This window comes from Carassius auratus, linkage group LG28B (assembly GCF_003368295.1).
Source record: "Carassius auratus strain Wakin linkage group LG28B, ASM336829v1, whole genome shotgun sequence".
Lineage (NCBI taxonomy): Eukaryota > Metazoa > Chordata > Actinopteri > Cypriniformes > Cyprinidae > Carassius > Carassius auratus.
This window is the reverse complement of record NC_039293.1, coordinates 7168708-7196477: the sequence shown is the minus strand read 5'-3', so window position 1 is coordinate 7196477 and position 27770 is coordinate 7168708. Positions and strand designations below refer to the sequence as shown.

The window sequence follows — 27770 nt, the reverse complement described above, 5'->3', positions numbered from 1 at the left end:
GCCCTAGCTTTATATATATATATATATATATATATATATATATATATATATATATATATATATATACATACACACACACACATCGTTGATATGTTTTATTATTTGTATTTGAATATATCTGCACATTTCTGATTTTAGCGTGTGAATGGGGACTTTTATTTTGGAGGGGAGATATGACATCATAAGACTGTGCCTCCTCCTGCTATGTTGTGGCTGAAGAAAAGGCTTGTGTTTTTGAAGTGTTCCAAACTGTTCAGGATATTTTATGCTTCTAATGAGAACTCTTAAATTAATGTTTTATGACATGTAACATTGCAATGCTTAGTATGAAATTTTGTAGTTTATTATTAATTATTTGTTTTGAGCAAAGTGCAATTGCACAGGAATAACACATTTAGATTTATTTTCTTTCTGTTAATTATTCTCCTCTTGTCCAAACTCACAGATAATCATCTACATGACACACTATTATAAAGATGTCGTTTATTAAAGAGGAGAGTGAAGACATTAGGATTACAGAAGTGTTCAGTATCAAACATGAAGATACTGAGGAACAAACAGGTTTGTTTCTTTCTCAAAGCTGAACTCATTTGATTCTTATTCACAGTACAGCTTGACAGGAATTAATGATGTTTCTGAAGAATGTTATATGATTTTCCTAATTATGGCTTTTTTTTGACCTGGAGTCTAGGCTAAAGGGATAGTTCACCCCAAAATGAATGTTAACCCTTAATTTACTCACCATCAAGCTGTCCTATGTTTATATGACTTTCTTCTGTCAGACGAACACATTCAGAGTTATTTAAAAAATATATATCCTGGTTTTTTCTAGCTTTATAATGGAAGTGAATAGGGGGTGAGATTTTGATGGTTATTCACATTTGACATATGCTAACTTCTGTGATGTAGTGTAGTGCACACTCCTGTGATGTACTACGCATTATAATCACATGAGCTGCACAGCACATAGGAGTGTGCACTACGTCACGAATATTAACACAAGTCAAATGTGTATCCGCATGGCTCCAGAAGCTAGTTGTTTTGTTTATTGAGTTTTAAATAAAGATATTTGTCTTACACACTTTTATTAACCTCTTGGAGCTGTGTGAAGTGCGTTTTATGATGTTGGATGATTTTTAAGCTTAAAAATTTCATTCACTACAATTATAATGCTTGAAGGTGCAGGGTATTTTTATAAAATACTCTTCACGCTTTATATGTTTCCCTTGGGAGATATCATCAGGAAACATGGTGTTAGCTTTCACTGTTATGCTGATGATACTCAGCTCTGTATTTCTTCGCGGCCCGGTGAAGCACACCAATTTGAAAAACTAATGGAATGCATAGTCGTTTAAAAAACTGGATGATGAGTAATTTCTTAGGGCCATAAAAACTCTGTTTGTAATAACCTAGAACACTGTCTAAGACTTGATGGCTGCTCTGTCAATTCTTCGTCATCAGTTAGGAACCTAGGTGTGCTACTTGATCGCAATCTTTCCTTAGAAAGCCACGTTTCTAGCATTTGTAAAACTGCATTTTTCCATCTCAAAAATATATCTAAATTACGGCCTATGCTCTCAATGTCAAATGCAGAAATGTTAATCCATGCATTTATGACTTCAAGGTTAGACTATTGTAATGCTTTATTGGGTGGTTGTTCTGCACGCTTAGTAAACAAACTACAGCTAGTCCAAAATGCAGCAGCAAGAGTTCTTACTAGAACCAGGAAGTATGACCATATTAGCCCGGTCCTGTCCACACTGCACTGGCTCCCTATCAAACATCGTATAGATTTTAAAATATTGCTTATTACTTATAAAGCCCTGAATGGTTTAGCACCTCAGTATTTGAATGAGCTCCTTTTACATTATACTCCTCTACGTCCGCTACGTTCTCAAAACTCAGGCAATTTGATAATACCTAGAATATCAAAATCAACTGCGGGCAGCAGATCCTTTTCCTATTTGGCGCCTAAACTCTGGAATAACCTACCTAACATTGTCCGGGAGGCAGACACACTCTTGCAGTTTAAATCTAGATTAAAGACCCATCTCTTTAACCTGGCTTACACATAACATACTAATATGCTTTTAATATCCAAATCCGTTAAAGGATTTTTAGGCTCCATTAATAAGGTGAACCGGAAACACTTCACATAACACCCGATGTACTTGCTACATCATTAGAAGAATGGCATCTACGCTAATATTAGTCTGTTTCTCTCTTGTTCCGAGGTCACCGTAGCCACCAGATCCAGTCTGTGTCCAGATCAGAGGGTCACTGCAGTCACCCGGATCCAGTACGTATCCAGACCAGATGGTGGATCAGCACCTAGAAAGGACCTCTACTGCCCTGAAAGACAGCGGAGACCAGGACAACTAGAGCCCAGATACAGATCCCCTGTAAAGACCTTGTCTCAGAGGAGCACCAGGACAAGACCACAGGAAACAGATGATTCTTCTGCACAATCTGACTTTGCTGCAGCCTGGAATTGAACTACTGGTTTCGTCTGGTCAGAGGAGAACTGACCCCAACTGAGCCTGGTTTCTCCCAAGGTTTTTTTCTCCATTCTGTCACCGATGGAGTTTCGGTTCCTTGCCGCTGTCGGCTCTGGCTTGCTTAGTTGGGGTCACTTCATCTACAGCGATATCATTGACTTGATTGCAAATAAAAACAGACACTATTTCAACTGAACAGAGATGACATCACTGAATTCAATGATGAACTGCCTTTAACTATCATTCTGCATTATTGAGACACTGTTTTCCAAATGAATGTTGTTCAGTGCTTTGACGCAATGTATTTTGTTTAAAGCACTATATAAATAAAGGTGATTGATTGATAAATAACTCTGATTGTGTTCGTCTGAAAGAAGTTGAGGGTGAGTAAATCTTGGGGTAATTCTCGTTTGAGGTTAACTAACCTTTTAACTTGTATTTGTTTCTATTCACCTTAGACCTGAAAGTGCTGAAAGAGGAGGGTCAAGAACTGAATCAAAATGAAGAGAAGTACCTGAATGAGGAAAATCCAGACTTCAAAACGGAAGAAAAATATCTTAGCTGCTCACAGACTGAAGAGGTTTCCACACGAATAAGAGCCAAGAAGACAGGAACTAGAGGTATCTCCTGCAAACACTGTGGAGAATCTTTACTCAAAACTAAACCCTTAAAAGACACATGGGAATTCACACTGAAGAGAAACCTTCCATCTGCAAACACTGTGGAAAGAGTTTTACTCATTAAGGAAACCTTAAAAAGCACATACAAACTCAGACTGGAGAGAAGCCTTATGCATGCACTCAGTGTGGAAAGAGTTTTTATTGAAAAAGGAAGTATTAAAGTGTGTCAGTGGTGTATAAAGCACCTGAAAGTCATACTCAAGCAAAAGTACAGAGATCTTACCAGAAAATTACTTTGGCAGACGTTAAAGTCACCTTCAGAATATTACTTGAGTAAAAGTATTAAAGTATGTGATATTTATTATACTTAAGAAAAGTATTTTTAAAATCTCAAATGTACTTAATTATTGAAAGTTAAAGTACAAGTAAATGCAAAATGTAAAATTTCATACACAGCGTGAGTAGCAAGATAATATTCAGTTTTACGTTTTTCTTCAATTTTGTATTTTTGGGTAAGAATAAGGAGCACCTCATCCAGTACGTGGTGTCTTTTATTCCTTATTTTTATGCCAAGAAAACATTTCTGGAATCTGCATCTGAAACAGCATTTAGATGTATTTACAAATTTTATGAATCTCAGAGGGGACATGGATGCATTTATACTGCAGTTTTTAAAATTAAAAGGTTAAATACTGTTATTTTAAATGATTTAAGACATGAAAAAAGTCTCAATTTAAACGCCAGTATATGGCAGAAAATGACAGTTATATGGCAGTTAATGAGTGAGTCATTGCGTCAACGGCTGATTTATTAAGGAATAAAGCATTTGACTGTTGTTAATAAGTGAATCACTGAATCCTTTATTCAACCTATTTGTTCAAAATGTTGATTCATTCATTAAGTAAACTTTTACTCAAAAAAGATGCAAAACAGTGCTGTGATCTTTAATTTGGAACTATTTTTATTGGCAAAATTGACAAAAACTAGAAATGTAAGTCACTCTTATTGCTAATTTTAAAGTCGGCATGAAATCAAATTTGACAAATCTTCTTTTTATATGTAATATTGTAGTGTTTATTATAAATGATTTATCTGTGTACTTCATTATTTTTTTAAAATTCATGTACCCTTATAATCTTTAATCAAATACATTACCCTACCATCCCCCCTCGAAACGACCTCTCTTCTCTTTCGGTCACGTGCCATGACGAAAGGGTGCGGCCAGAGCCGATGAGGGTGCGGGTATAGGTGTCTTTCTCGTTTTTTGCGCCGCCTCTCAGAGAAACTCTCGAGGGTGAACTTGACCGACAACTTCACTCGACTCATCTTGGTTTGCAGGAGGCTCGTATAAATATGGGCTGATTCTTGCCTGAAAATTTAGCTCCTCGTCCTCATTCTCGTCGCCAGGCTCCTCAATAAAAAATCCTTCATGGGAGGGTAACGGTGGAGAGAAATCCTCCACAACTGAATGTAAACTAGCATTCAAATCTGCCTTCATTTTGTTTGCAACGCCCAACCTCCAACGATCCAATCAATTCCCCGATGGACGAAACCAAGCCCCGCCCTACATTTTTTTATAATTTCAGAAGCCGTTAAACTCGGATATACGTCACAGCGAGGAAAAAATGACAATCTCAACTTCCGTTTCATGCCGACTTTAACTGTTTATTATTACATTTGTTATCACGCTGATATCTGCAGAAAAACGTGATATACTCTTTCCGTGATATAGATGAATAATTGAATTATATAAATATGAAAAGCATACAGTAGCATTTTTGCCTGTCTACAATTTAGAATGCCTTGAATTTACAATTTTAATGGACTAATAGATCTACCTGATAATGTCAGATGGCACATCATTACAACAACACTAACCATATTATAACAGACGGTATACTGTATATCACTGTCAGATTTTTTTTTTTTTTGCTCTTGGTACATGCATGCATACATACAACTACAGACATATTCAACATGAGAACAGGGAGACAATAATTAGAGATGGAGAATGAATTAAAGAAATAAATTACAGAACACTGGTAATAATTCGTGTGTTAGCTGTTTAAGATGGAGATGGCATGGGGGGGGGTTATGCCTAGATGTTCTGGCGCACAGACATTTATAGAAACCAGACAGTTATAGAAGACCACAGAAATGACACAATAACAGCTGTATAAAACGGTGTCATCTGCACCTGTGGCAGGTTGAACTTTTTTTTTTGTTGTCAAAGGAAGTTCAACCTCTGCTGAGCCTTTTTTTCACTATGGTGTCAATGTGAGTGCCCCACTTCAGGTCCTGAGTGATGGTGGTTGAATGACTTCTGTCCATGATGGTGAGTCTTCCATCATTTCAACAGTTTTGAGCATGTTGAGCTCCAGATTTTTGTGACTGCACCAGAAAGCCAGCTGCTCAACCTCTTGTCTGTAACCAGAAAACCTCTTGTCTGTAAGCAGTCATTTCCCACAATTCCTCCTCCTGCTCGCCTGCTCATTGTCACCAATCATTCAGTCACGATTACCAGCTGTCTCTCATTCCACCTGCACTGGTTAAAAGGACTACACACACACACACACACACACAGACCTTCCAGATTTTTGGCTTGAATTGTTACTCACCTGACATCTACTTACCGGTTGTTTGTTTGCACTCCCAAGTCTCTCCTATCTCCGATCTCCAGTTCGTTATCTCCAGTCAGCTCTGTGTCTCCATCTCCAAGTTTCGTGTGCTCTTCCAACAAGGAAGGAAAGGAAAGCGTTTATCTCTCCATCAAGTCCTATAAACGTGTGTGGTTCCTCACCTGTCTGATCTTCCTCCTGCTCAATCTGTTATGCTTATTCAAGATTCAAGATTTTTCTATGACCAGCAGTGAAGTGTAAGATCACATGTTGCCTTATCAATGCTGTTGTGTTAATTAAAGCCTGTTTGCAACATTATTCTTCTCTCTCTCTGATCTGTGTACCACTGACAGAAGACTAGAACATCAAAAGACAACACAGTATGAGCTCCATTGTTGATCAGCCCATGCAAATCCTTTCAATAACCCAGTAAGTGCCCCTGGGAGTACTGGTGGAATATGATGGGATGTCTTGGAGCCCAGAAATGGCTCCAGCCCCCAAACTCGACACAGATTTTGCTCCTGTCCCCATCTAGAGATGACTTCTACTGTCAAGTACAATCCAATAAAGGCTCCAGAATGCTCTCCAGAGTCCAGCCAGGAGCTCCCTTTAGTCATAGAGCTTGGCGTGGGGCCCAACTCTCCTTCATCTCATCTCCTTTTTGTGAGTACCCAGGCAAGTACAAAATTGGTTAGTTCTCCATGGTAGCCCTCGTGCAAAGACCATCAACTCTGCACGACTCCATCGAGGAAGGACAGGCACTTGATTATTGCTTTTTTCCCCTTTCTTTACCTTTATTTACTTTTTGTACAACTTGTTCTCATCTACTTGTTTAGGATAATTGTACTCACTATGTGCTTTTGAATCTCGACTATTACCACGAACACTCCAAAATCACACACTGTATGTTGGAGGCAGGCCAATCCTAATCATTTACAGCCTATCCTTCTGTCCTCTACTCTGGAACTGTCTGTCTGCTGTTTACAAAACATAATTTAATTATTCAATTGCCACTCTATACCTTCTCAAACTCTTGGCCCTAACTGAGACTTGGATCAAAACCAACACTCTGTGTGCTTTCATGACTTCCTTCACCCTCTCAGTTTTCAACACTGGACACAAACTGTGTTACTGACGCTCTTTACTCCACTCTAACATCTTGTTTAGACAACTTTTGCCCACTTTCATCCAGACCAGCACACACTACTCTCTCTCTGCCCCCTGGCTGTCTCAAGTTCTCTGTGAACTTCACTCTTAACTCAGGGCTGCAGAGAGAATATGGTGCAAATCAAAAAACTCTACCAACCTTGGTGTGTATCAGTCACTCCTCTCTTCTTTCTTTACAAATGTCTCCGCTGCTAAAAATGACATACTACCACAACAAAATTAACAACTTTTCTGACTCTTGCACACTTTTCAAAACTTTCTCTTCTCTGTCCTTCTCCCCTTCCTCCTTCATCAACTCTTACAGCTGATGACTTTGTAATTTGCTTCACAAATAAAACAAGAACCAACACTGACCAATTCCCCACACCACAAACTGATGATAACTACTTAACGACGAATACACACTTTCTCTCCACCTCTGCACTCTCGGAGACAGAGATTTCCTAACTTATCCTTTCCAATCATCCTACTACTTGTCCACTTGATCCTATCCCCACTCGCCTCCTTCAGGCCATTTCTTCTTCCGTCATACCTTCACTTACTCACATTATCAACACCTCTCTTCACTCTGGTACATTTTCCTCCGCATTAAAGCAGGCTCGGGTAAGCCCACTGCTTAAGAAACCCTTTCTAAATCTAACACTTTTAGAAAACTACAGACCTGTATGCCTTCTTCCATTCATTGCAAAGACACTTGAGAGGGCTGTGTTCAACCAGTTCTCTATGTTCCTTGGACAGAACAACCTCCTGGACAGCAACCAATCTGGCTTCAAAAGTGGCCACTCAACTGAGACTGCTCTGCTCTCGGTTACTGAAGCCCTGCGACTAGCAAGAGCAGCTTCAAAATCCTCAGTACTCATCTTACTGGACCTGTCTGCTGCTTTTGACACCGTTAACCACCAGATTCTCCTGTCCACCCTCAGAAAGATGGGCATCTCTGGAACCACACTCCTGTGGGTTAATTCCTACCTCTCTGACAGATCCTTCAGGGTGTCTTGGAGGGGTGAGGTTTCTAAGCCATAACTTCTTGCTACTGGGGTTCCTCAAGGCTCAGTGCTTGAACAACTTCACTTCTCCATCTATATGTCGTCATTAGGGTCTGTCATTCAGAAGCATAGCTTTTCTTCTAACCTCTACGCTGATGACACTCAACTCTACTTCTCATTCCAACCAGATGACCCGGCGGTATCTGCTTGCATTGCAGCCTGTCTGAGAGACATTTCTAGCTGGATGAAAGATCATCACCTTCAACTCAACCTCACTAAGACCGAACTGCTTCTGGTTCCAGCAAACCCATAATTTTATCACAGCTGCTCTATGCTGCTGGGTTTGTCAGCAATAACTCCTTCCAGGACCACCAGAAACCTAGGAGTTTTGATTGATGATCAGTAAAACTTCACACACCACACTGCTACAATGGCCTGGTCCTGCAACTTCTTGTCCAAGCTCTTGTTCTCTCCCGACTGGACTAATGTAATACTCTCCTAGCGGGCCTTCCTGCATGTTCTATCAAACCTCTGCAACTGATCCAGAATGCAGCAGCCAGAGTGGTCTTCAAGGAGTACTTGTGCTTGCCTATAAGATAACCACTGCCACTGCACCAATATACCTAAACTCGCTAGTTCAAACTTATGTGCCCTCCGGAAGCTTGCGCTCTGCAAGTGAACAACATCTTGTGGTGCCATCCCAAAGAGGCACAAAATCACTCTCACTGACCTTCTCCTGGACTGTGCCCAGCTGGTGAAATGACCTCCTGATCTCAGCTATTAAAAAAAAAACAACATCTAAATATGCATCGTTTTCGCTAGTCACACAATCGCACACACCCCAGACTCAACTTTAGTGGAAAATTAGTTTAACTTACAAACGCCAGACCAATGATTCGTCAAACCTGCTTTACTGCAGTCAGTGTTCTTCTGACTTCTGACTATGACTTTCTATTAAAAAGCAATGTACTTCACTTATGGAAAGTTTCATATATATATATATATATATAAAATCGCATCAATATTATTAAAATTTTGTATAGCAATTGACTACTTTATGCTGTTATATCAGGGTTCCGTTTCGGACAAATGAACTGTTTTTTTTTTTATTATTTCAGATTTGACTGAAGAAAATGAGGACAATGAAGAATTGAGAGAAGCTGAGGAGAAAAATCACTTCAAAACTGGAGAAAACCCTTCGCGTTGCTGTCAAAGAAAACAAATATTATTAAAGAAAACAAGAGCCAATAAATCTTTTACCTGCACTCAGTGTGGAAAGAGCTGCAAATATAAACATATTCTTGATGTTCACATGAGAGTTCATACTGGAGAAAAACCGTTCACTTGTGATCATTGTTGGAAGAGTTTCACACAATCAGCTAGTCTTAAGTTACACATGAACATCCACACTAGAGAGAAGCTGTACACATGTGATCAATGCGGGAAAACATTTTTGAGAGCTTCAGTCCTGAAACAGCACCTAAAAGTTCATACAAAGGAGAAACCACACTCATGTCATTTGTGTGGAAAGAGATTTTCACATCTACAACATTTAAAAAAACATCAGAAAATACATTCTGGTGTGAGAGAGCATGTGTGCTTTGAGTGTGAGAAGACCTTTACTTCAGCGAGCAGTTTAAAACTGCATGAGAGGATTCACACTGGAGAGAAACCTTACAAGTGTTCACACTGTGACAAGAGATTCAGTGTGTCAGCAACTCTAAAAATACATGAGAGGATCCACACTGGAGAGAAACCGTATACATGTGATCAGTGCGAGAAGAGTTTCAGAATAAAAGGAAATCTTTTGGTGCATATGAAAGTTCATACTGGAGAGAAGCTGTTCACTTGTGGTCAGTGTAAAAAGAGTTTTGGACGATCAGCAAACCTTAAGAGGCACTTGAGCATCCACACTAGAGAGAAACTGTACGCATGTGATCAATACGATAAATTTTTCTTGAGAGCTTCAGTCCTGAAAAAATACTTGAGAGTTCATTCAAAAGAGAAGCCACATTCATGTAATTTGTGTGGGAGAAGGGTTTCAAGTCTACAAAGTTTGAAAGAACATCAGAAAACACATACTGGTGTGAGAGACTACATGTGCTTCGAGTGTGAGAAGACTTTTACATCACCAAACTGTTTGAAACAGCACCAAAGGATTCACACTGGAGAAAAACCTTACAAGTGTTCACACTGTGACAAGAGATTCAGTCAGTCATCACATCTGAAAACACATGAGAGGATTCACACTGGAGAGAAACCGTATCATTGCACTGCATGTGGGAAGTGTTTCAATCAATCTTCTGCCCTAAACAGACATACAAAAAATAATCACAGTAAGTAGATCATCTTCACAACCAGCACTTTCAGGTCTGATGATGCGTTCTCACTAAATGTGTCACAGTAATGCATTAAACAATAAAATATCATCTGGATAAATCTTTCATTACAAGTGACGTGACAAAGACAAATTATCTAATTCCGTGAAAACTCCACATGAGAAGTCACATGAGAGAGCATAATTTAACTTGCCAACAGTGTGGAAAGAGATCCAACAGCAAAACAGCAATAAACCTCAGTGGCCTGTATAATGTAGCGAGATGAATACTCGAGAGTTGCGGAGTTGCATCTCAATAAATTTGAATGTAATGGAAAAGTTCATTTATTTCTGTAATTCAACTCAAATTGTGAAACTTGTGTATTAACTAATTAAATGCACACAGACTGAAGTAGTTTAATTCTTTGGTTCTTTTAATTGTGATGATTTTGGCTCACATTTAACAAAAACCCACTAATTCACTATCTCAACAAATTAGAATATGGTGACATGCTAATCAGCTAATCAACTCAAAACACCTGCAGATGTTTCCTGAGTCTTCAAAATGGTCTCTCAGTTTGGAACACTAGGCTACTCAATCATGGGGAAGACAGTTGTCCAGAAGACAATCATTGACACCCTTCACAAGGAGGGTAAGACACAAACATTCATCGTTTTTTATAGCATATAGTCTATGATAGTATAATATTCATCATTTTTTTAATAGCAAACGATGTGCAAATCCAGCGTCGACCTGGGTCTTGTTTATACAACATTTGTCACTGAATGACGAGAACACACAGAGGCACTTACTATACTCCATTGCTGCCCCAGAAAAACAAACTGCATCATCTGTTCATCTAATGCTGGGTTCTTTGGGAAGCTGAACACAGTAAACTTTTCCTCACATCAAAAAACGAAGTTATTTGGAGACATTCTTGAACAAATCCTATGCATCGCTGCCGAATATCTCCCGAGGAAGCGCATTGATGTGCGCGGTCTCGCTCTCCTCGGGTCAACATGTGCAAAGAGAAATGCGCATTAGATCCACGATAAAAAAAAAAAACAGCCGAAACTTGTATCAACCCGGAAGTAAGTTTTTCAGCACAGAAATTCTCAGTCATTCTTCTAAATTATTTTTGAAAACTTTGGCCTTGCTTAACATGATAATCCATCTCTTTAACACTGTGAAAAACTCTGAATACATGAAACACTATTGTACCCCCCCCCCTTTAATTGAGAGCCAAAATCATCACAATTAAAAGAACCAAATACTTAAACTACTACAGTCTGTATGTATAGAATTTATTTAATACACAAGTTTCACAATTGCAGTTGAATTACTGAAATAAATTAACTTTTCCATGACATCCTAATTTATTGAGGTGCACCTGTTTTGAGTTGACAAAACCTGATTAAGCCAGCCTGGTTTAGATCAGGATCAGTGGGCTGACCCGGCTCGACATAAACATACTCGGTCAATTCAGAGATTGAACCGGTGTTTGCAAATAACTATGGAGTGCTTAAGAAGGGGGGGATTAAGAAGTGTAACACATGCAGCATACAGCCAATCACATGGTGTGTGGAGAGCATCAGCAAAGCGTAATTTGGAATCACTTCTCTCGCGAGTCAGTGCTATTCAGTAAATGGGCCAATCAATTTGGGAGCCAATTTATTAGATACGGAGCGGAGAGGAATATTCTTAGTAGAAAGCCACACTCTTGACCCACGATGTATACGGGAATACCTAGACCGTTTCGCTGGCTCTAGTCCAAGTGCGGTGACACCTCTGGACGAAGGCGTGAACTGAGGGGACCGTGACTTCGGATTCCAGACTGGGAAAAATAGGTGGCTGGTAACCTACACTACATTCAAAAAGAGATAGGCCCGTAGCTGATATTGGTAAGGTATTGTGGGCGTACTCCACCATAGACAATAAAATCTAGAGCGATGTGGGACCAGGCCAAAACCAAAACAAAACTGTGAAGGTGCGAGCCATAAGTGGCCACCAGAATCGTTGCTTGACCAAAAATTTAGTTCGTTTAACCCCTGGATGGCAAGCCACATTAGAGCAATGTCCCCACTGGATAACGTTGGACCCCAATTCCTCCGGCCAAGATAAGCAATTTGGTGGACACCCGGGCGGAGGCGTTAACCCTTCTAAGGCCGTCTTGACCTTCGATTCGATCTCCCATGTGAGTGTGGAGACCACTAATGTCTCAGGAAAAATACACTCGGGAGTGGATTGGCGTTCGGAACGGTCAAAAATGTGACAAAGAGTCGGGTTTAATATTTTTGGAACCCGGGTGGTACGAAAAAAAAGTGCCCACCGAGCCTGCCTGGAGTTCAACCTTTTGGCAGTGCTAATGTATTCTAAATTCTTTTGATCTGTCCATACAATAAAAGGAACCCCTGATCCTTCTAACCAGTGGCCCCATTCCTCTAATGCCATCTTAACTGCCAAAAATTCTCGGTTACCAATATCATAATTTCGTTCTGCAGGAGATAAACTATAAGAAAAATACGCGCATGGGTGGACCTTGTCGTCTGAGGGAGAACGTTGAGATAACACCGCCCCTACCCCCACCTCCGACGCATCGACCTCCACCACAAACTGATGTGCTGGGTCAGGGGTGATCAAGAGAGGGCTGAAACAAAGCAGCTCTTCAGTTTGGCAAACACAGCCTCAGCTGTGTCTGACCACCTGAACACAGTTTTGGCGGAGCTCAAGGCGGTCAGACGTACGGCTAGTTGGCTGAAGTTGCGAATAAAACGCCGGTAGAAGTTGGCGAATCCCAGAAACCTCTGAACTTGCCCACTCTACCACAGCCTTAACCTTCTCGGGATCCATGCGTATTCCCTCAGTTGACACGATATACCTCAGAAATGGAATCGACTGTGCATGAAACTCGCATTTCTCCACCTTGACAAAAAGCCCATTCTCTAGCAACCTCTGAGAAGAAGAGAAAATCAATATGTCTTACAGGTAGACATATATGAACTGATCAATCATATCTCACAGCACGTCGTTGACGAGTGCCTGGAAGACCGCTGGGGAGTTGGAAAGCCCGAAGGGCATGACCAAACATTCAAAGTGCCCTCTGGGGGTATTAAAGGCCCCTCCCTGATACGGACCAAATGATAAGCATTGCGTAAGTCCAGTTTTGTGAAAATCGATGCTCCCTGAAACCTCTCGAAGGCTGAAGACATCAATGGCAAAGGATAAGTATTCTTTACCGTGATGTTGTAATCAATACAAGGTCGCAGTGATCCGTTCTTCTTCACCACAAAAAAGAACTCCGCCCCCGCTGGAGAAGAGGAAGGGTGGATGAACTTCGAAGCTAGAGAATCAGAAATATATTTCTCCATAGCCTCCCTTTCCGGAACAGAAAGTGAATATAATTTGCCTTTAGGCGGAGACTTACCTGACAGTAATTCTATGGCACAGTCGTAGGGACGATGCAGAGTTAGACAAATCCACCGCCTCCTCCTGTAACACAGACATAGACACAGATGGACAGGCAGAGACTAAACAAGACTCGTGACATCTTTTACACCAGGTTAGAATGGAGTTAGAGGACCAGTCCATCCGCGTCAGACGTGCGTCGCCCCGCAAAGCCAGTCCTATGAGCCCATTCAGAGAAGTAGGGAGATCCAGGGCTTAGATCTCCTTCTGGACGCGGTCAACCAGCCCATTCAGGAACATGTCCCACTGCGCCTCCTCTTTCAAATGGCACTCCACCGCCAGGGTTTGGAACTCGATGGATCTCTCATGCTGACGTAGCTCAGCAAGCCTCCTGGCCGCCTCCCCCTCGGCGACGGCCCGATCAAAGACCCGTCTCATCTCGGCGGAGAGTGACTGAAACGAGGCGCAGCATGGGTCCTGGTTCTCCCACACCGTTGTTCCCCATAATGCCGCCCTCCCAGAGAGCAGGGTTAACACGAAGGCCACCTTGGCCCTCTCATTGGCAAAGTTTCTTGGTTGGAGGGAAAAGTGCATGTCACAGCAGGTTAAGGAAGCTCTACAAAAGTTGGGCTCACCCAAGTAAGACTCCGGAATTGGGAGACGTGGTTCTGGCTGGGAGGGGGTCTCTGATGGTGCTGGAGGAACAGGCAGTGTGAGTGGCGCAGTAGGAGCTTGTAATAGCTGGAACTGTTGGGTGAGCTCGGACACCTGCGTCACCAAAGCCTGAACCGCATGACCAACAAAAATCACCAATAATTAAAACGTTATCTGCAACCAGCACTAACTCGGATATAAATCGGCAAACTCTTTAATAAAGTCTGTATGGTGCCCTGGTGGCCTGTATACAGTAGCCAGTACAAACATAACAGGGGATTTATCATTAACATTGGTTTCTCTGGATAATGTTATATGAAGCACCATTACTTCAAACGAGTTATACTTGAAGCCTACCCTCTGAGAAATCCTGAAAACTTTGTTATAAATTGAAGCAACTCCTCCCCCTTTGCCTTTTGGATGTGGCTCATGTATATAACAGTAATCTTGGGGGTGGACTCATTTAAAATAATGTAATCATCAGGTTTTAGTCAGGTTTCTGTCAAACAGAGCACATCTAAGTTATGATCAATGATCATATTATTTACAAAAAGTGCATTTGTAAAAATGGACCTGATATTCAATTAGCCAAGCTTTATCGTTTCTTTATCAATTTTGCATCTGTTCTGTATTTGTTGAAACTCAATTAAATTGTTACTCTTAAATTGATTTTGACAATTTTTGTATTTTCTAGTTCGGGGAACAGACAAAGTCTCTATAGTGTGAAATCTAGGTGAAAGAGTCTCTATGTGCTGAGAATTAACTGACCTCTGTGACGGGAGGCAGCTAGCAGACGGTCGGTTTAGCCAGTCTGTCTGCTTCCTGACCTGCGCCCCAGTTAGTCAAGTATAAACTCTAAGACTATGTGCCATATTTCTAGAGAGAAGAGGAGGGATGAAGACCATCTCTTTTCAACAGGTCAGGTCTGCCCCAGAAGCTCGTCCAATTGTCTATGATACCTATTTTATTCTGTGGGCACCACTTAGACATCCAGCCATTTAGGGATGACAATCTTCTATGCATCTGAGTGAGGGGATCAGTGAGGGGATCACAGCATATTACACTGTCTCACATCATAATTGCAAGTTCACACACCTCCTTAATGTTATGTTTTGTGATCTGCGACTGGAAGTCGAACATCATTAGTGCCGGCATTAATAACAATCTTACTGTATTTACATGAGCACCCCCTGATGGCCTCACTAACACCTCTTCTAACAGCAACCTAGTTTTTCCAGGAGGTTTCCCATCCAGGTACTGACCAGCTCAACCCTGCTAAGCGTCAGCGGGTGACCAGTCTTGGGCTGCAGAGTGATACGGCTGTGGCAATACAGCATTCAATGTTACTGAATTAACATTTTAAATTGATGTGCTCTACACTCTTACTTTTGTGTCTCTTTTAATATCATGAGTGGTATGTTGATTCACAAAGAGACACTGCATCATGGTTTCTTGTTTATTATGGCAAATCTGCTTCTTCCACAGAAATTCAGCTGGAAAATTCCCATCAGTTTACAAGTGAAGACGAGCATCAAAGCTTCAGGAATAAATCTGTAAAGTTTGAGTTAATTAAAGAGGACCGAGAGGAGATGGGAGATCCAGAACCCTGCAGAATTAAACACACTGAAGATACTGAAGAACTAACAGGTTGGTCTTTATTCTTGATTCTTCTCTGACAATGCTGATGGTTATAAATATACAAGTAGATTTAGATTTTGTTTGTTGGAAATATCTTTAGAGATCTTCATTAGTAAAACTAAATAAAATAATAAAAGAACCTTTCTATGAAAGGGGTACTTTATATTATTTGTTAGATAATTGTGTTCTTGGTCAAATTTATTTAAAAATTCTTCCTACAGAAACATGAGATTTATGCCTAAAAGAAATCACAATATATATATATATATATATATATATATATATATATATATATATAATGTACTAAATGCATTTATACAATTTCATCAAAATATCACAATTTTATATAGAAATTGACTAGTTTACACTGTTATTTCAGGGTCCAATTTCATGTCTCTTTACTTTTTCATGATTTACTGACATATGAACCGTTTTTGGTGTTATTTCAGTGTTGATTGAAGAACATGAGGACAATGAAGAATTGATTGAAGTTGAGGAGAAAAATCACTTCAAATCTGGAGAAAACCCTTCGAGTAGCTGTGAAAGCAAACAGATAATATTAAAGAAAACAAGAGCCAATAAATCTTTTACCTGCACTCAGTGTGGAAAGAGCTGCAAATATAAACATATTCTTGATGTTCACATGAGAGTTCATACTGGAGAAAAACCGTTCACTTGTGATCATTGTTGGAAGAGTTTCACACAATCAGCTAGTCTTAAGTTACACATGAACATCCACACTAGAGAGAAGCTGTACACATGTGATCAATGCGGGAAAACATTTTTGAGAGCTTCAGTCCTGAAACAGCACCTAAAAGTTCATACAAAGGAGAAACCACACTCATGTCATTTGTGTGGAAAGAGATTTTCACATCTACAACATTTAAAAAAACATCAGAAAATACATTCTGGTGTGAGAGAGCATGTGTGCTTTGAGTGTGAGAAGACCTTTACTTCAGCGAGCAGTTTAAAACTGCATGAGAGGATTCACACTGGAGAGAAACCTTACAAGTGTTCACACTGTGACAAGAGATTCAGTGTGTCAGCAACTCTAAAAATACATGAGAGGATCCACACTGGAGAGAAACCGTATACATGTGATCAGTGCGAGAAGAGTTTCAGAATAAAAGGAAATCTTTTGGTGCATATGAGAGTTCATACTGGAGAGAAGCTGTTCACTTGTGGTCAGTGTAAAAAGAGTTTTGGACGATCAGCAAACCTTAAGAGGCACATGAACATCCACACTAGAGAGAAATTGTACACATGTGATCAATGTGGGAAAACATTTTTGAGTACTTCAGACCTGAAAACACACCTGAGAGTTCATACAAAGGAGAAACCACATTCATGTATTTTGTGTGGAAAGAGTTTTTCACGTCTGCAAAGTTTGAAAATACATCAGAAAACACATACTGGTCTGCGAGATTATGTGTGCTTCGAGTGTGAGAAGACTTTTACTTCAGCGACCTGTTTAAAACATCACCAGAGGATTCACACCGGAGAAAAACCTTACAAGTGTTCACACTGTGACAAGAGATTCAGTCAGTCATCACATCTGAAAACACACGAGAGGATTCACACTGGAGAGAAACCGTATCAATGCACTGCATGTGGGAAGCATTTCAGTCAATCTTCTGCCCTGAACAGACATATAAAAAACAATCACATTAAGTAGATCATCTTCAGATCTTTCAGCTCTGTTTCGCATCATTACAAAAAGATGACACAGTAATGCATCAAGCTATGAAATATCATCTGCATACATCTGTCATCACAAGTGACATGATGAAGAAACATTATCTAAAGTTTTCACAGTGAATAAAGTTAATCTTCAAAACCAGCAGATTCAGCTGGGATTCAGGTCAGCTCAAAGATAGAGTTCCTTGTTTTGAATTTTGCTTCATGATATAAATTATATTGTTGTGCTTCCTTATGAGTTTCATGTTCTTTACACATGCATATAAGTTACTTGCCGTTTGCTTACTCTTTCATAAAGAAAAGCAGAGGTTTTTACAAACTGTTCTTGTTCAGGCAGCTTAAAGAAGAAACACTTTTAAGAAAGACTTAGGTTTATACAAAATGTTGTTCTTCACTGTTTCTTCTAAAATGACTTAGAATGTTTCTAAATATTTTTTTTCACTTATGATGTACAGTAGGTGGCCAACCAAAATGATGGTTTTATGTCTCCAAAATGTTTTTTGTAACGTCTGTAATGCATGTGTATTTCCCAAATCTAAAAAAGCCTATAAAACATGTTCATAGATGCATACTTTACTGATGTCTGGACTCTGTTTGGGATTTAGAAAAGCATAAACAGATGGTTCAGTATATTGGTATTGAATTGTCAAAGTCACCTTTATTTGTATAGCGCTTTAAACAAAATACATTGAGTCAAAGCAACTGAACAACATTCATTTGGAAAACAGTGTCTCAATAATGCAAAATGATAGTTAAAGGCAGTTCATCATTGAATTCAGTGATGTCATCTCTGTTCAGTTTAAATAATGTCTGTTTTTATTTGCAATCAAGTCAATGATATCGCTGTAGATGAAGTGACCCCAACTAAGCAAGCCAGAGGCGACAGCGGCAAGGAACCGAAACTCCATCGGTGACAGAATGGAGAAAAAAACCTTGGGAGAAACCAGGCTCAGTTGGGGGCCAGTTCTCCTCTGACCAGACGAAACCAGTAGTTCAATTCCAGGCTGCAGCAAAGTCAGATTGTGCAGAAGAATCATCTGTTTCCTGTGGTCTTGTCCTGGTGCTCCTCTGAGACAAGGTCTTTACAGGGGATCTGTATCTGGGGCTCTAGTTGTCCTGGTCTCCGCTGTCTTTCAGGGCAGTAGAGGTCCTTTCTAGGTGCTGATCCACCATCTGGTCTGGATACGTACTGGATCCGGGTGACTGCAGTGACCCTCTGATCTGGACACAGACTGGATCTGGTGGCCACGGTGACCTCGGAACAAGAGAGAAACAGACTAATATTAGCGTAGATGCCATTCTTCTAATGATGTAGAAAGTACGGTGTTATGTGAAGTGTTTCCGGTTTACCTAATTAATGCAGCCTAAAAATCCCTTAACGGATTTGGATATTAAAAGCATATTAGTATGTTATGTGTAAGCCAGGTTAAAGAGATGGGTCTTTAATCTAGATTTAAACTGCAAGAGTGTGTCTGCCTCCCGAACAATGTTAGGTAGGTTATTCCAGAGTTTAGGCGCCAAATAGGAAAAGGATCTGCCGCCCGCAGTTGATTTTGATATTCTAGGTATTATCAAATTGCCTGAGTTTTGAGAACGTAGCGGACGTAGAGGAGTATAATGTAAAAGTGCTCATTCAAACACTGAGGTGCTAAACCATTCAGGGCTTTATAAGTAATAAGCAATATTTTAAAATAGGGAGCCAGTGCAGTGTTGACAGGACCGGGCTAATATGATCATACTTCCTGGTTCTAGTAAGAACTCTTGCTGCTGCATTTTGGACTAGCTGTAGTTTGTTTACTAAGCGTGCAGAACAACCACCCAATAAAGCATTACAATAATCTAACCTTGAGGTCATAAATGCATGGATTAACATTTCTGCATTTGACATTGAGAGCATAGGCTGTAATTTAGATATATTTTTGAGATGGAAAAATGCAGTTTTACAAATGCTAGAAACGTGGCTTTCTAAGGAAAGATTGCGATCAAATAGCACACCTAGGTTCCTAACTGATGACGAAGAATTGACAGAGCAACCATCAAGTCTTAGACAGTGTTCTAGGTTATTACAAGCAGAGTTTTTAGGTCCTATAATTAACACCTCTGTTTTTTCTGAATTTAACAGTAAGAAATGACTCGTCATCCAGTTTTTTATATCGACTTTGCATTCCATTAGTTTTTCAAATTGGTGTGTTTCACCGGGCTGCGAGGAAATATAGAGCTGCGTATCATCAGCATAACAGTGAAAGCTAACACCATGTTTCCTGATGATATCTCCCAAGGGTAACATATAAAGCGTGAAGAGTAGCGGCCCTAGTACTGAGCCTTGAGGTACTCCATACTGCACTTGTGATTGATATGATACATCTTCATTCACTGCTACGAACTGATGGCGGTCATATAAGTACGATTGAAACCATGCTAATGCACTTCCACTGATGCCAACAAAGTGTTCAAGTCTATGCAAAAGAATGTTGTGGTCCATTGTGTCAAACGCAGCACTAAGATCCAATAAAACTAATAGAGAGATACACCCATGATCAGATGATAAGAGCAGATCATTTGTAACTCTAAGGAGAGCAGTCTCAGTACTATGATACGGTCTAAATCCTGACTGGAAATCCTCACATATACTATTTTTCTCTAAGAAGGAATATAATTGTTAGGATACCACCTTTTCTAGTATCTTGGACAGAAAAGGGAGATTCGTGATTGGTCTATAATTAACTAGTTCTTTGGGGTCAAGTTGTGTTTTTTTTATTTTTTTTATGAGAGGCTTAATAAGGTTTTGGGGACATATCCTAATGACAATGAGGAATTAATAATAGTCAGAAGAGGATCTATGACTTCTGGAAGCACCTCCTTTAAGAGCTTAGATGGTATAGGGTTTAACATACATGTTGGTTTAGATGATTTAACAAGTTTATACAATTCTTCCTCTCCTATAGTAGAGAATGAGTGGAACTGTTCCTCAGGGGGTCTATAGTGCACTGTCTGATGTGATACTGTAGCTGACGGCTGAATAGTTGCAATTTTATCTCTAATAGTATCGATTTTGGAAGTAAAGTAGTTCATAAAGTCATTATTGCTGTGATGTTGGGAAATGTCAACACTTGTTGAGGCTTTATTTTTCGTTAATTTAGCCACTGGTTTGAATAAATACCTGGGGTTATGTTTTAGTTTTCTTCTAAAAGAGAAGAAATGTAATCACATCTAGCAGTTTTTAATGCTTTTCTGTAGGGTAGGTTACTTTCCCGCCAAGCATTTACATTTACATTTACATTTAATCATTTAGCAGACGCTTTTATCCAAAGCGACTTACAAATGAGAACAATAGAAGCAGTCAGGTCAACAAGAGAACAACAACAGAATACAAGCGCCATGACAAGTCTCAGTTAGTCTAGTATAGAACGCATAGCCAGGTGTATATAAATTTTTTTTTTTTTTTATTATTAAATGAAAAAGACAAGAAAAGGAAAAGTACTGGTGTTAGTAGGTTAAGTGCAGGCGAAAAAGATGAGTCTTTAGATGTTTCTTAAAAATGAGTAAAGACTCAGCTGTACGAATTGAGATTGGGAGGTCATTCCACCAGCTGGGCACAGTCCAGGAGAAGGACCGTGAGAGTCATTTTGAACTTCTTTGGGATTGCACCACAAGGCGTTGTTCACTTGCAGAGTGCAAACTTCTGGAGGGCACATAGGATTTAACCAGTGAGTTTAGGTAAGTTGGTGCCGTGCCAGTGGTCGTCTTGTAGGCAAGCATCAGTACCTCGAATTTGATGCGAGCAGCCGGGTCGTTGTAGCAATGTGGTCAGTGAAGCTTAACTGATGATCCATCACAACTCCTAGGTTTCTGGCTGTCCTCGAAGGAGTTATGGTTGATGAACCCAGCTGAATAGAGAAGCTGTGATGAAGCAATGAGTTAGCTGGAATCACCAGGAGTTCTGTCTTCGTAAGGTTAAGCTGAAGGTGATGGTCATTCATCCAGCTAGAAATGTCACTCAGACAGGCTGAAATGCGAGCAGCTACCGTCGGGTCATCAGGCTGGAATGAGAAGTAGAGTTGGGTGTCATCAGCATAGCAGTGATAAGAAAAGCCATGCTTCTGAATGACAGATCCTAAAGATGTCATGTAGATGGAGAAGAAAGTGGTCCAAGTACTGAGCCTTGAGGAACCCCAGTAGCAAGGTGGTGTGACTTTGAAACATCACCCCTCCAAGACAAGCAATACGAAATACCTCTAGTTTTGTTTTCCTCCAGCTGCGCTCCATTTTGGTGTCATGGTGTCAAACTGTTTTCCTTAACCTTCCTTAAGCGTAAAGGATCAACTGTATTTAAAGTGTTATTCTTCTCTAGAAAGTGCGTCGTAGCCTACGAATTGGTGGGTTTTTGTTCAATGTGAGCCAAAATCATCACAATTAAAAGATCCAAAGACTTAATATACTTAATATACTAATATACTTAATATACTATATACAGTCTGTGTGCTATAAATTTAATGCTCGTGTTTGACAATTTGAGTTGAATTACTGAAATGAACTTTTCCACGACATTCTAATTTGAGATGCCCCAGCACACGCATGTCATAGCCAAGTTTATTAAACCAAAGTCGCATAGTGAGACAATGATCTTATAGGATTGCTAAAATTGTGTAGTGTGTCTCGGGCTTAAGTTGTCAGTAACTTAATAAAACAAGGAATTCTCAAAATATATAGTTGTGTGCTGTGGGTGTTACTTTATCAGAATTAAATGCCCACACCTCTCTCTTATTGTATACGACCCAAATTATTACTCATTTAAAGTTCCCATAATTTGTAGTAATATATAGTTTGTTGGTTTCCATAACAGAACAAAATGGATACATGTGTGTCACAGAAGCAGATATTCTAATGTATCCACTTGCTGATTTATTTAACCTCTCTTTGAGCACATGTGAGTTGCCAGTTATTTGGAAATGTGCTCGCATTACTCAAATTTATTAGGGAGGTGATGTTCTTGATCCTAATACTTATAGACCTATATCTATTATATATTCTATATCTAAGGTTTTTGAAAAAATTATTTATAATCAAATTTCTAATTATTTATGTGTTAATATTTTAGCATCATCTCAATTTGGTTACTAGGTCTAATCATTCTACAACTGCTCTTCTTAAGTTTACTAATGATGTGTTTTCAGCTTCAGACGATGGCAAACTCACATAAAAAAAAAAAAATCACAGGTGCATTTTTTCTTGATTTAACTAAAGCTTTTGATTTGGTGTACCATTATTTGTTCATAGATAAACTATGCTATTCGTTTTTCTGAAAATACAGTTTTGTGGTTTAATTCATATTTGCATAATAGAAAACCGTGAGTTGTCATAGATGGGAATAAATCAGCTTTTTTGATTCAACAAATGTTCTATACTTGGACCGCTTCTTTTTTCTATTTATGAAAATAATTTACCATTAATACCCAATAAGGTTCAACTTTATGCTGATGATACCATCATATATGTTTCTAATTTCAATTCTATACAAATTCAGTTATCTCTTTAACATGTTACAAGAGTGTTTTTTGGCTAATAAATTAAGGCTTATACAAGTCATATATTATGATTTTTGGTTATAGACAGAGACTTAAATCCAAATCCTACTTCTCATGGTGTATCATGTATTGATGGTACTCCATTGCATAAAGTTGATTATATAAAATGGCATTATTCTGGACTTTCTTTTAAATCACATGTTAATAATGTTTTGCACAAAGTCAGTATTGGAATTGGTACTTTATATCATTCTCAAAAGTGTGAAAGTGAAAGTCGTGACATTTTGTCAAGTATGGTAACCCATACTCAGAATTGGTGCTCTATATTTAACCCATCCAAGTGCACACACACAGCAGTGAGAAGTGTTTTACAAATAGTGTTCGTAAGAAAATTGCCTCTCAACTAATACTTCTATTTATAGAATACTTTGATGTGGTTTATCAAACAGCTTCAAAATCAGATCTTGCCCCTCTTAATATAGCATATAAAAGAGTTTGCAGATTTGTTTTGGGTTGTTCTTTTCTTTACTCATCATTGTTCAATGTATGATGCACTTCAATGGACATAACTGTATGTTAGTAGACATTAATTGGCTTCAATTTATAATTTAAATATATTTATTTTAATTATCCCAGTTACCTGCAACAATATTTTGTACCTTGTTTAATAAATTATCCACTTCTGCAATCTATTCAGGTTTTTGTGTGTGTGTGTGTTCCTCGAGCAAAGCATTAGATCCATTACATCTTTTTGGATGTTTAAACAATGTTGTTTGAAATGTTAATTGTGATTTTGTTATGTTTTATATGATCCTAAGATGTACGATTGCTTAACTTTATATGGTGAGACCCCCTCGAAAAAGAGATGTTACATCTCAAGGGGTTTATCCCATTAATAAAATTTATAGTTTGGGGTAGATTTAAATTTAAGTGGTTTTATGTTGCATTTACATTCTTGTGACATTTTATATTATATTGCTGTTAGGAACACTTAAAAAGATGAATCTATATTATTTAACAAACATTAACATTTGCTGATGTTTTCTTTTGTGTTTTTGTTGCTTTTTTAAGACAATTAAAAAAAAAATTCAAGTACGCCTCACACAAGTGAAAAAAACAAAAAAGTCATAGAATTTCCTTTGTGGTCCTTTTTTATGTCCAATAAAAAACTATTATTTGCATGTGTTTATCAGTTTTATTTATTTATTGTATTTTTTTATTTTTAAGAATACCCTATTAGGTAATTTGGCTGATGTCCTTACTCAAGTTTTTCACTACACTAATCTACTATAAGAAAAATATAATCAGGGAGGATATACACAATCATAATTAATTTTGCCAGTTGATAACTTTTTGTAAAATGATACTTTTACCATTAACATTGTTCATTACATGTACAAATATTTGTTGAATTAAAGATTTATACATATATTCATAAAAAAAGATGAAATAAAATGTATGTAGCCATTTACAAAATCTCATATTTTATTTTAATTTTACATTTGAATCTGTATTTCAACAAGAATTTAACTCTGAGCATCGTTGGTGTGTTTTATTATTTGTAATTGAATATGTCTGCACATTTCTGATTTTAGCGTGTGAATGGGGACTTTTATTTTGGAGGGGAGATATGACATCATAAGACTGTGCCTCCTCCTGCTCTGTTGTGATTTGGCTGAAGAAAGGTTTGTGTTTTGAGCATTTGAAGTGTTCCAAACTGTTCAGGATATTTTATGCTTCTAAAGAGAATTCTTAAATGAATGTTCTATTACTGAATGTAACATTGTGTAATGCTTAGTATAACATTTTTTTTTAATTGCATCCCCACTGAGTAACACAATTAGTTTGGATTATTTTCTTTCTGTTAATTATTCTCATCTTGTCCAAACTCACAGATAATCATCCACATGACACACTATTATAAAGATGTCGTTTATTAAAGAGGAGAGTGAAGACATTAGGATTACAGAAGTGTTCAGCATCAAACATGAAGATACTGAGGAACAAACAGGTTTGTTTCTTTCTCAAAGCTTAACTCATGTTATATGGTTTTCCTAATTATGGCTTTTATTTGACCTGGAGTCTAGGCTTAAGGAATAGTTCACCCCAAAATGAAAATTACCCCTTAATTTACTCACCCTGAGCTGTCCTATGTGTATATGACTTTCTTCTTTCAGACGAACACAATCAGAGTTTATATGTATATATATCCTTGTTGTTGCTAGCTTTATAATTGAAGTGAATAGAGTGGTAGGAGATTTTGACGGTTATTCACATTTGACTTGTGTAAACTTCTGTGATGTAGTGCACACTCCTACAATATACTACGCATTATAATCACATCAAAGGAGCACTACGTCACGGAAGTCAATATGTATCAGCATAGATCTAGAATCTGGTTGTTTTGTTTATAAAGTTTTAAATAAGAATATTTGTCTTACACCTAGGATGATTTGAAGGGTGAGTAAATCATGGGGAAATTATAATTTTGGGGTGCACCAATCTTTTAACTTGTTTTTGTTTCTATCACCTTAGACCTGAAGGTGCTAAAAGACGAGGGTCAAGAACTGAATCAAAATGAAGAGAAGTACCTGCTTGAGAAAAGTTGTGATTTCATAATGGAAGAAAAATATCTTAGCTGCTCACAGACTGAAGAGGTTTCCACACGAATAAGAGCTCAGAAGACAGGAACTAGAGTTTTCTGCTGCAAACACTGTGGAAAAAGTTTTAGCCAATATGAAACCCTTAAAAGACACATGAAAATTCACACTGAAGAGAAACCTTTTATCTGCAAACAGTGTGGAAAGATTTTTACTCTTAAAGGAAACCTTAAAAAGCACATACGAATTCACACTGGAGAGAAGCCTTTCGCCTGCAAACAGTGTAAGAAGACCTTCACTGAAAAAAGAACCCTTGAGCGCCACATGAGAATTCATACTGGAGAGAAGAGTTTCACCTGCCAACAGTGTGGAACAAGTTTCACTGAAAAAGGAAACCTTGTGCGTCACATGAGGATTCACACTGGAGATAAGCCTTTCACTTGCCAAAAGTGTGGGAAGAGTTTCACTGAAAAAGAAAACCTTGAGCGCCACATAAGAATTCACACCAGAGAGAAGCCTTTCACTTGCCAAAAGTGTGGGAAGAGTTTCACACAAAAAGGAAATCTTGAAAGTCACATGAGAATGCATACTGGAGAGAAGCCATATACATGCACTCAGTGTGGAAAGAGCTTCACTGCAAAAAGAAACCTAAAACTACACATGAGCATTCACACTGGAGAGAAGCCTTTCACCTGCCAACAGTGTGGGAAGAGTTTCACACAAAAACAGCATCTTAAAGTCCACATGAGAAATCATACGGGAGAGAAAGCTTTTACTTGCCAACAGTGTGGAAAAAGCTTCGCTGAAAATGCATACCTTAAAGTCCACATGATAGTTCACTCTGGAGAGAAGCCATTCACCTGCCAACAGTGTGAAAAGAGCTTCTCTCAAAGAGGACATCTTAAAATCCACATTAGAAGTCACACTGGAGAGAAGCCTTTCACCTGTCATCAGTGTGGAAAGAGCTCCACAACAGCAGTGAACCTCAAATATCACATGAGAATTCACACCGGAGAGAAGTTGTTCAGTTGTGATCAGTGTGGAAAGAGTTTCAAACTAAAGAAATCCCTTAACTGTCACTTGAGTTTACCCAAGAAGTGTGGAAAAAGTGTCAATCTAAACCAGGGGTCAGAAACCTTTATTTCATGAAGTGCCATTTTTGTTTCCTAGTGAATCCCTGTGCCACATCACAGTCATTTTGATTTGTGGAATGTGGACCGGGACTCTTGTCTGCATTGATAGCCTAGGGCAGGGTTCTCCAAACTCAGCCCTGGAGGGCCACTTTCCTTCAGAGTTTAGCTCCAAAACCAATTAGACACACCTGACCTGCTAAACAAGGTCCAACTAGGCATACTAGAAACTTTCAGCCAGGAGTTTTGGATCTTCTTGGAACTAAACTCTGCAGGACAGTGGCCCTCCAGAACTGAGTTTGGAGAACCCTGGCCTAGTGCAACTGTCCCACCTATGACCGGTTCAAATCCTGACTCGCAGTTCCTCAAAATGTAGTTCTGTATGCAGGTGGGAGGTACTTTAAAAGAATAAAATACATAGACCTCTCTCTTATTATTGTATAAGTGTGCACACTGCACAAATGATTACGAGATCAAGGCATTTATCTTTTTGTGTTTATATCTAAGTATGTTTCCATATCACATAAAAGTAAATAAAATATCAGTATCATATTATATTCATAAAAAATGAAAACAATTAGAGATTCAAGTTGTTTTATTTTATGTTTTAATGCATTCTTATGACATACCCGGTCTGTGGATGATGCAGTAAACATGGGACTGTATTTCATCCTGCAACATCTGGACAAAACAGGGACTTATGTGAGGATCCTATTTGTGGACTTTAGTTTGGCTTTCAACACCATCATCCCAAAAGCCCTCCAGACCAAATTTCATGTCAAACAGCCGCTCCACCAACACTGGTGCCCCACAGGGATGTGTTCTCTCCCCACTGCTCTTCTCGCTGTACACCAATGATTGCACCTCTAAAGACCCCTCTGTCAAGCTCCAAAAGTTTGCAGATGGCACTACA

At 38.9% G+C, this 27770-nt stretch overlaps 1 protein-coding gene across 2 annotated transcripts; it reads left to right on the top strand.

The window, feature by feature from the left end:
• Nucleotides 1–212: 212 nt before the first annotated feature.
• On the top strand, nucleotides 213–27770 carry LOC113067423 (gastrula zinc finger protein XlCGF26.1). Of its 2 annotated transcripts, XM_026239834.1 has the most exons (6): nucleotides 213–561; nucleotides 2957–3118; nucleotides 9008–10225; nucleotides 15752–15913; nucleotides 16354–17553; nucleotides 25882–27770. In XM_026239834.1, the coding sequence occupies exons 1-6, from the start codon at nucleotides 477–479 to the stop codon at nucleotides 26874–26876; spliced, it is 3822 nt and encodes a 1273-aa protein (XP_026095619.1). In that variant the 5' UTR covers nucleotides 213–476; the 3' UTR covers nucleotides 26877–27770. The 2 variants fall into 2 exon arrangements, with proteins under 2 accessions (XP_026095619.1, XP_026095618.1); XM_026239833.1 differs by lacking the exons at nucleotides 213–561; nucleotides 2957–3118; nucleotides 9008–10225; nucleotides 15752–15913; nucleotides 16354–17553 and adding exons at nucleotides 24751–24812; nucleotides 25023–25138 and having other exon boundaries at nucleotides 25663–27770.

Excerpts from the sequence above, each read along its gene's own strand:
- LOC113067423 (XM_026239834.1), top strand. The coding sequence starts at position 477 with ATGTCGTTTATTAAAGAGGAGAGTGAAGACATTAGGATTACAGAAGTG. Across the intron at positions 562-2,956 it reads AGATACTGAGGAACAAACAG|ACCTGAAAGTGCTGAAAGAG; the intron begins GTTTGTTTCTTT and ends TATTCACCTTAG. Across the intron at positions 10,226-15,751 it reads ACATACAAAAAATAATCACA|AAATTCAGCTGGAAAATTCC; the intron begins GTAAGTAGATCA and ends CTTCTTCCACAG.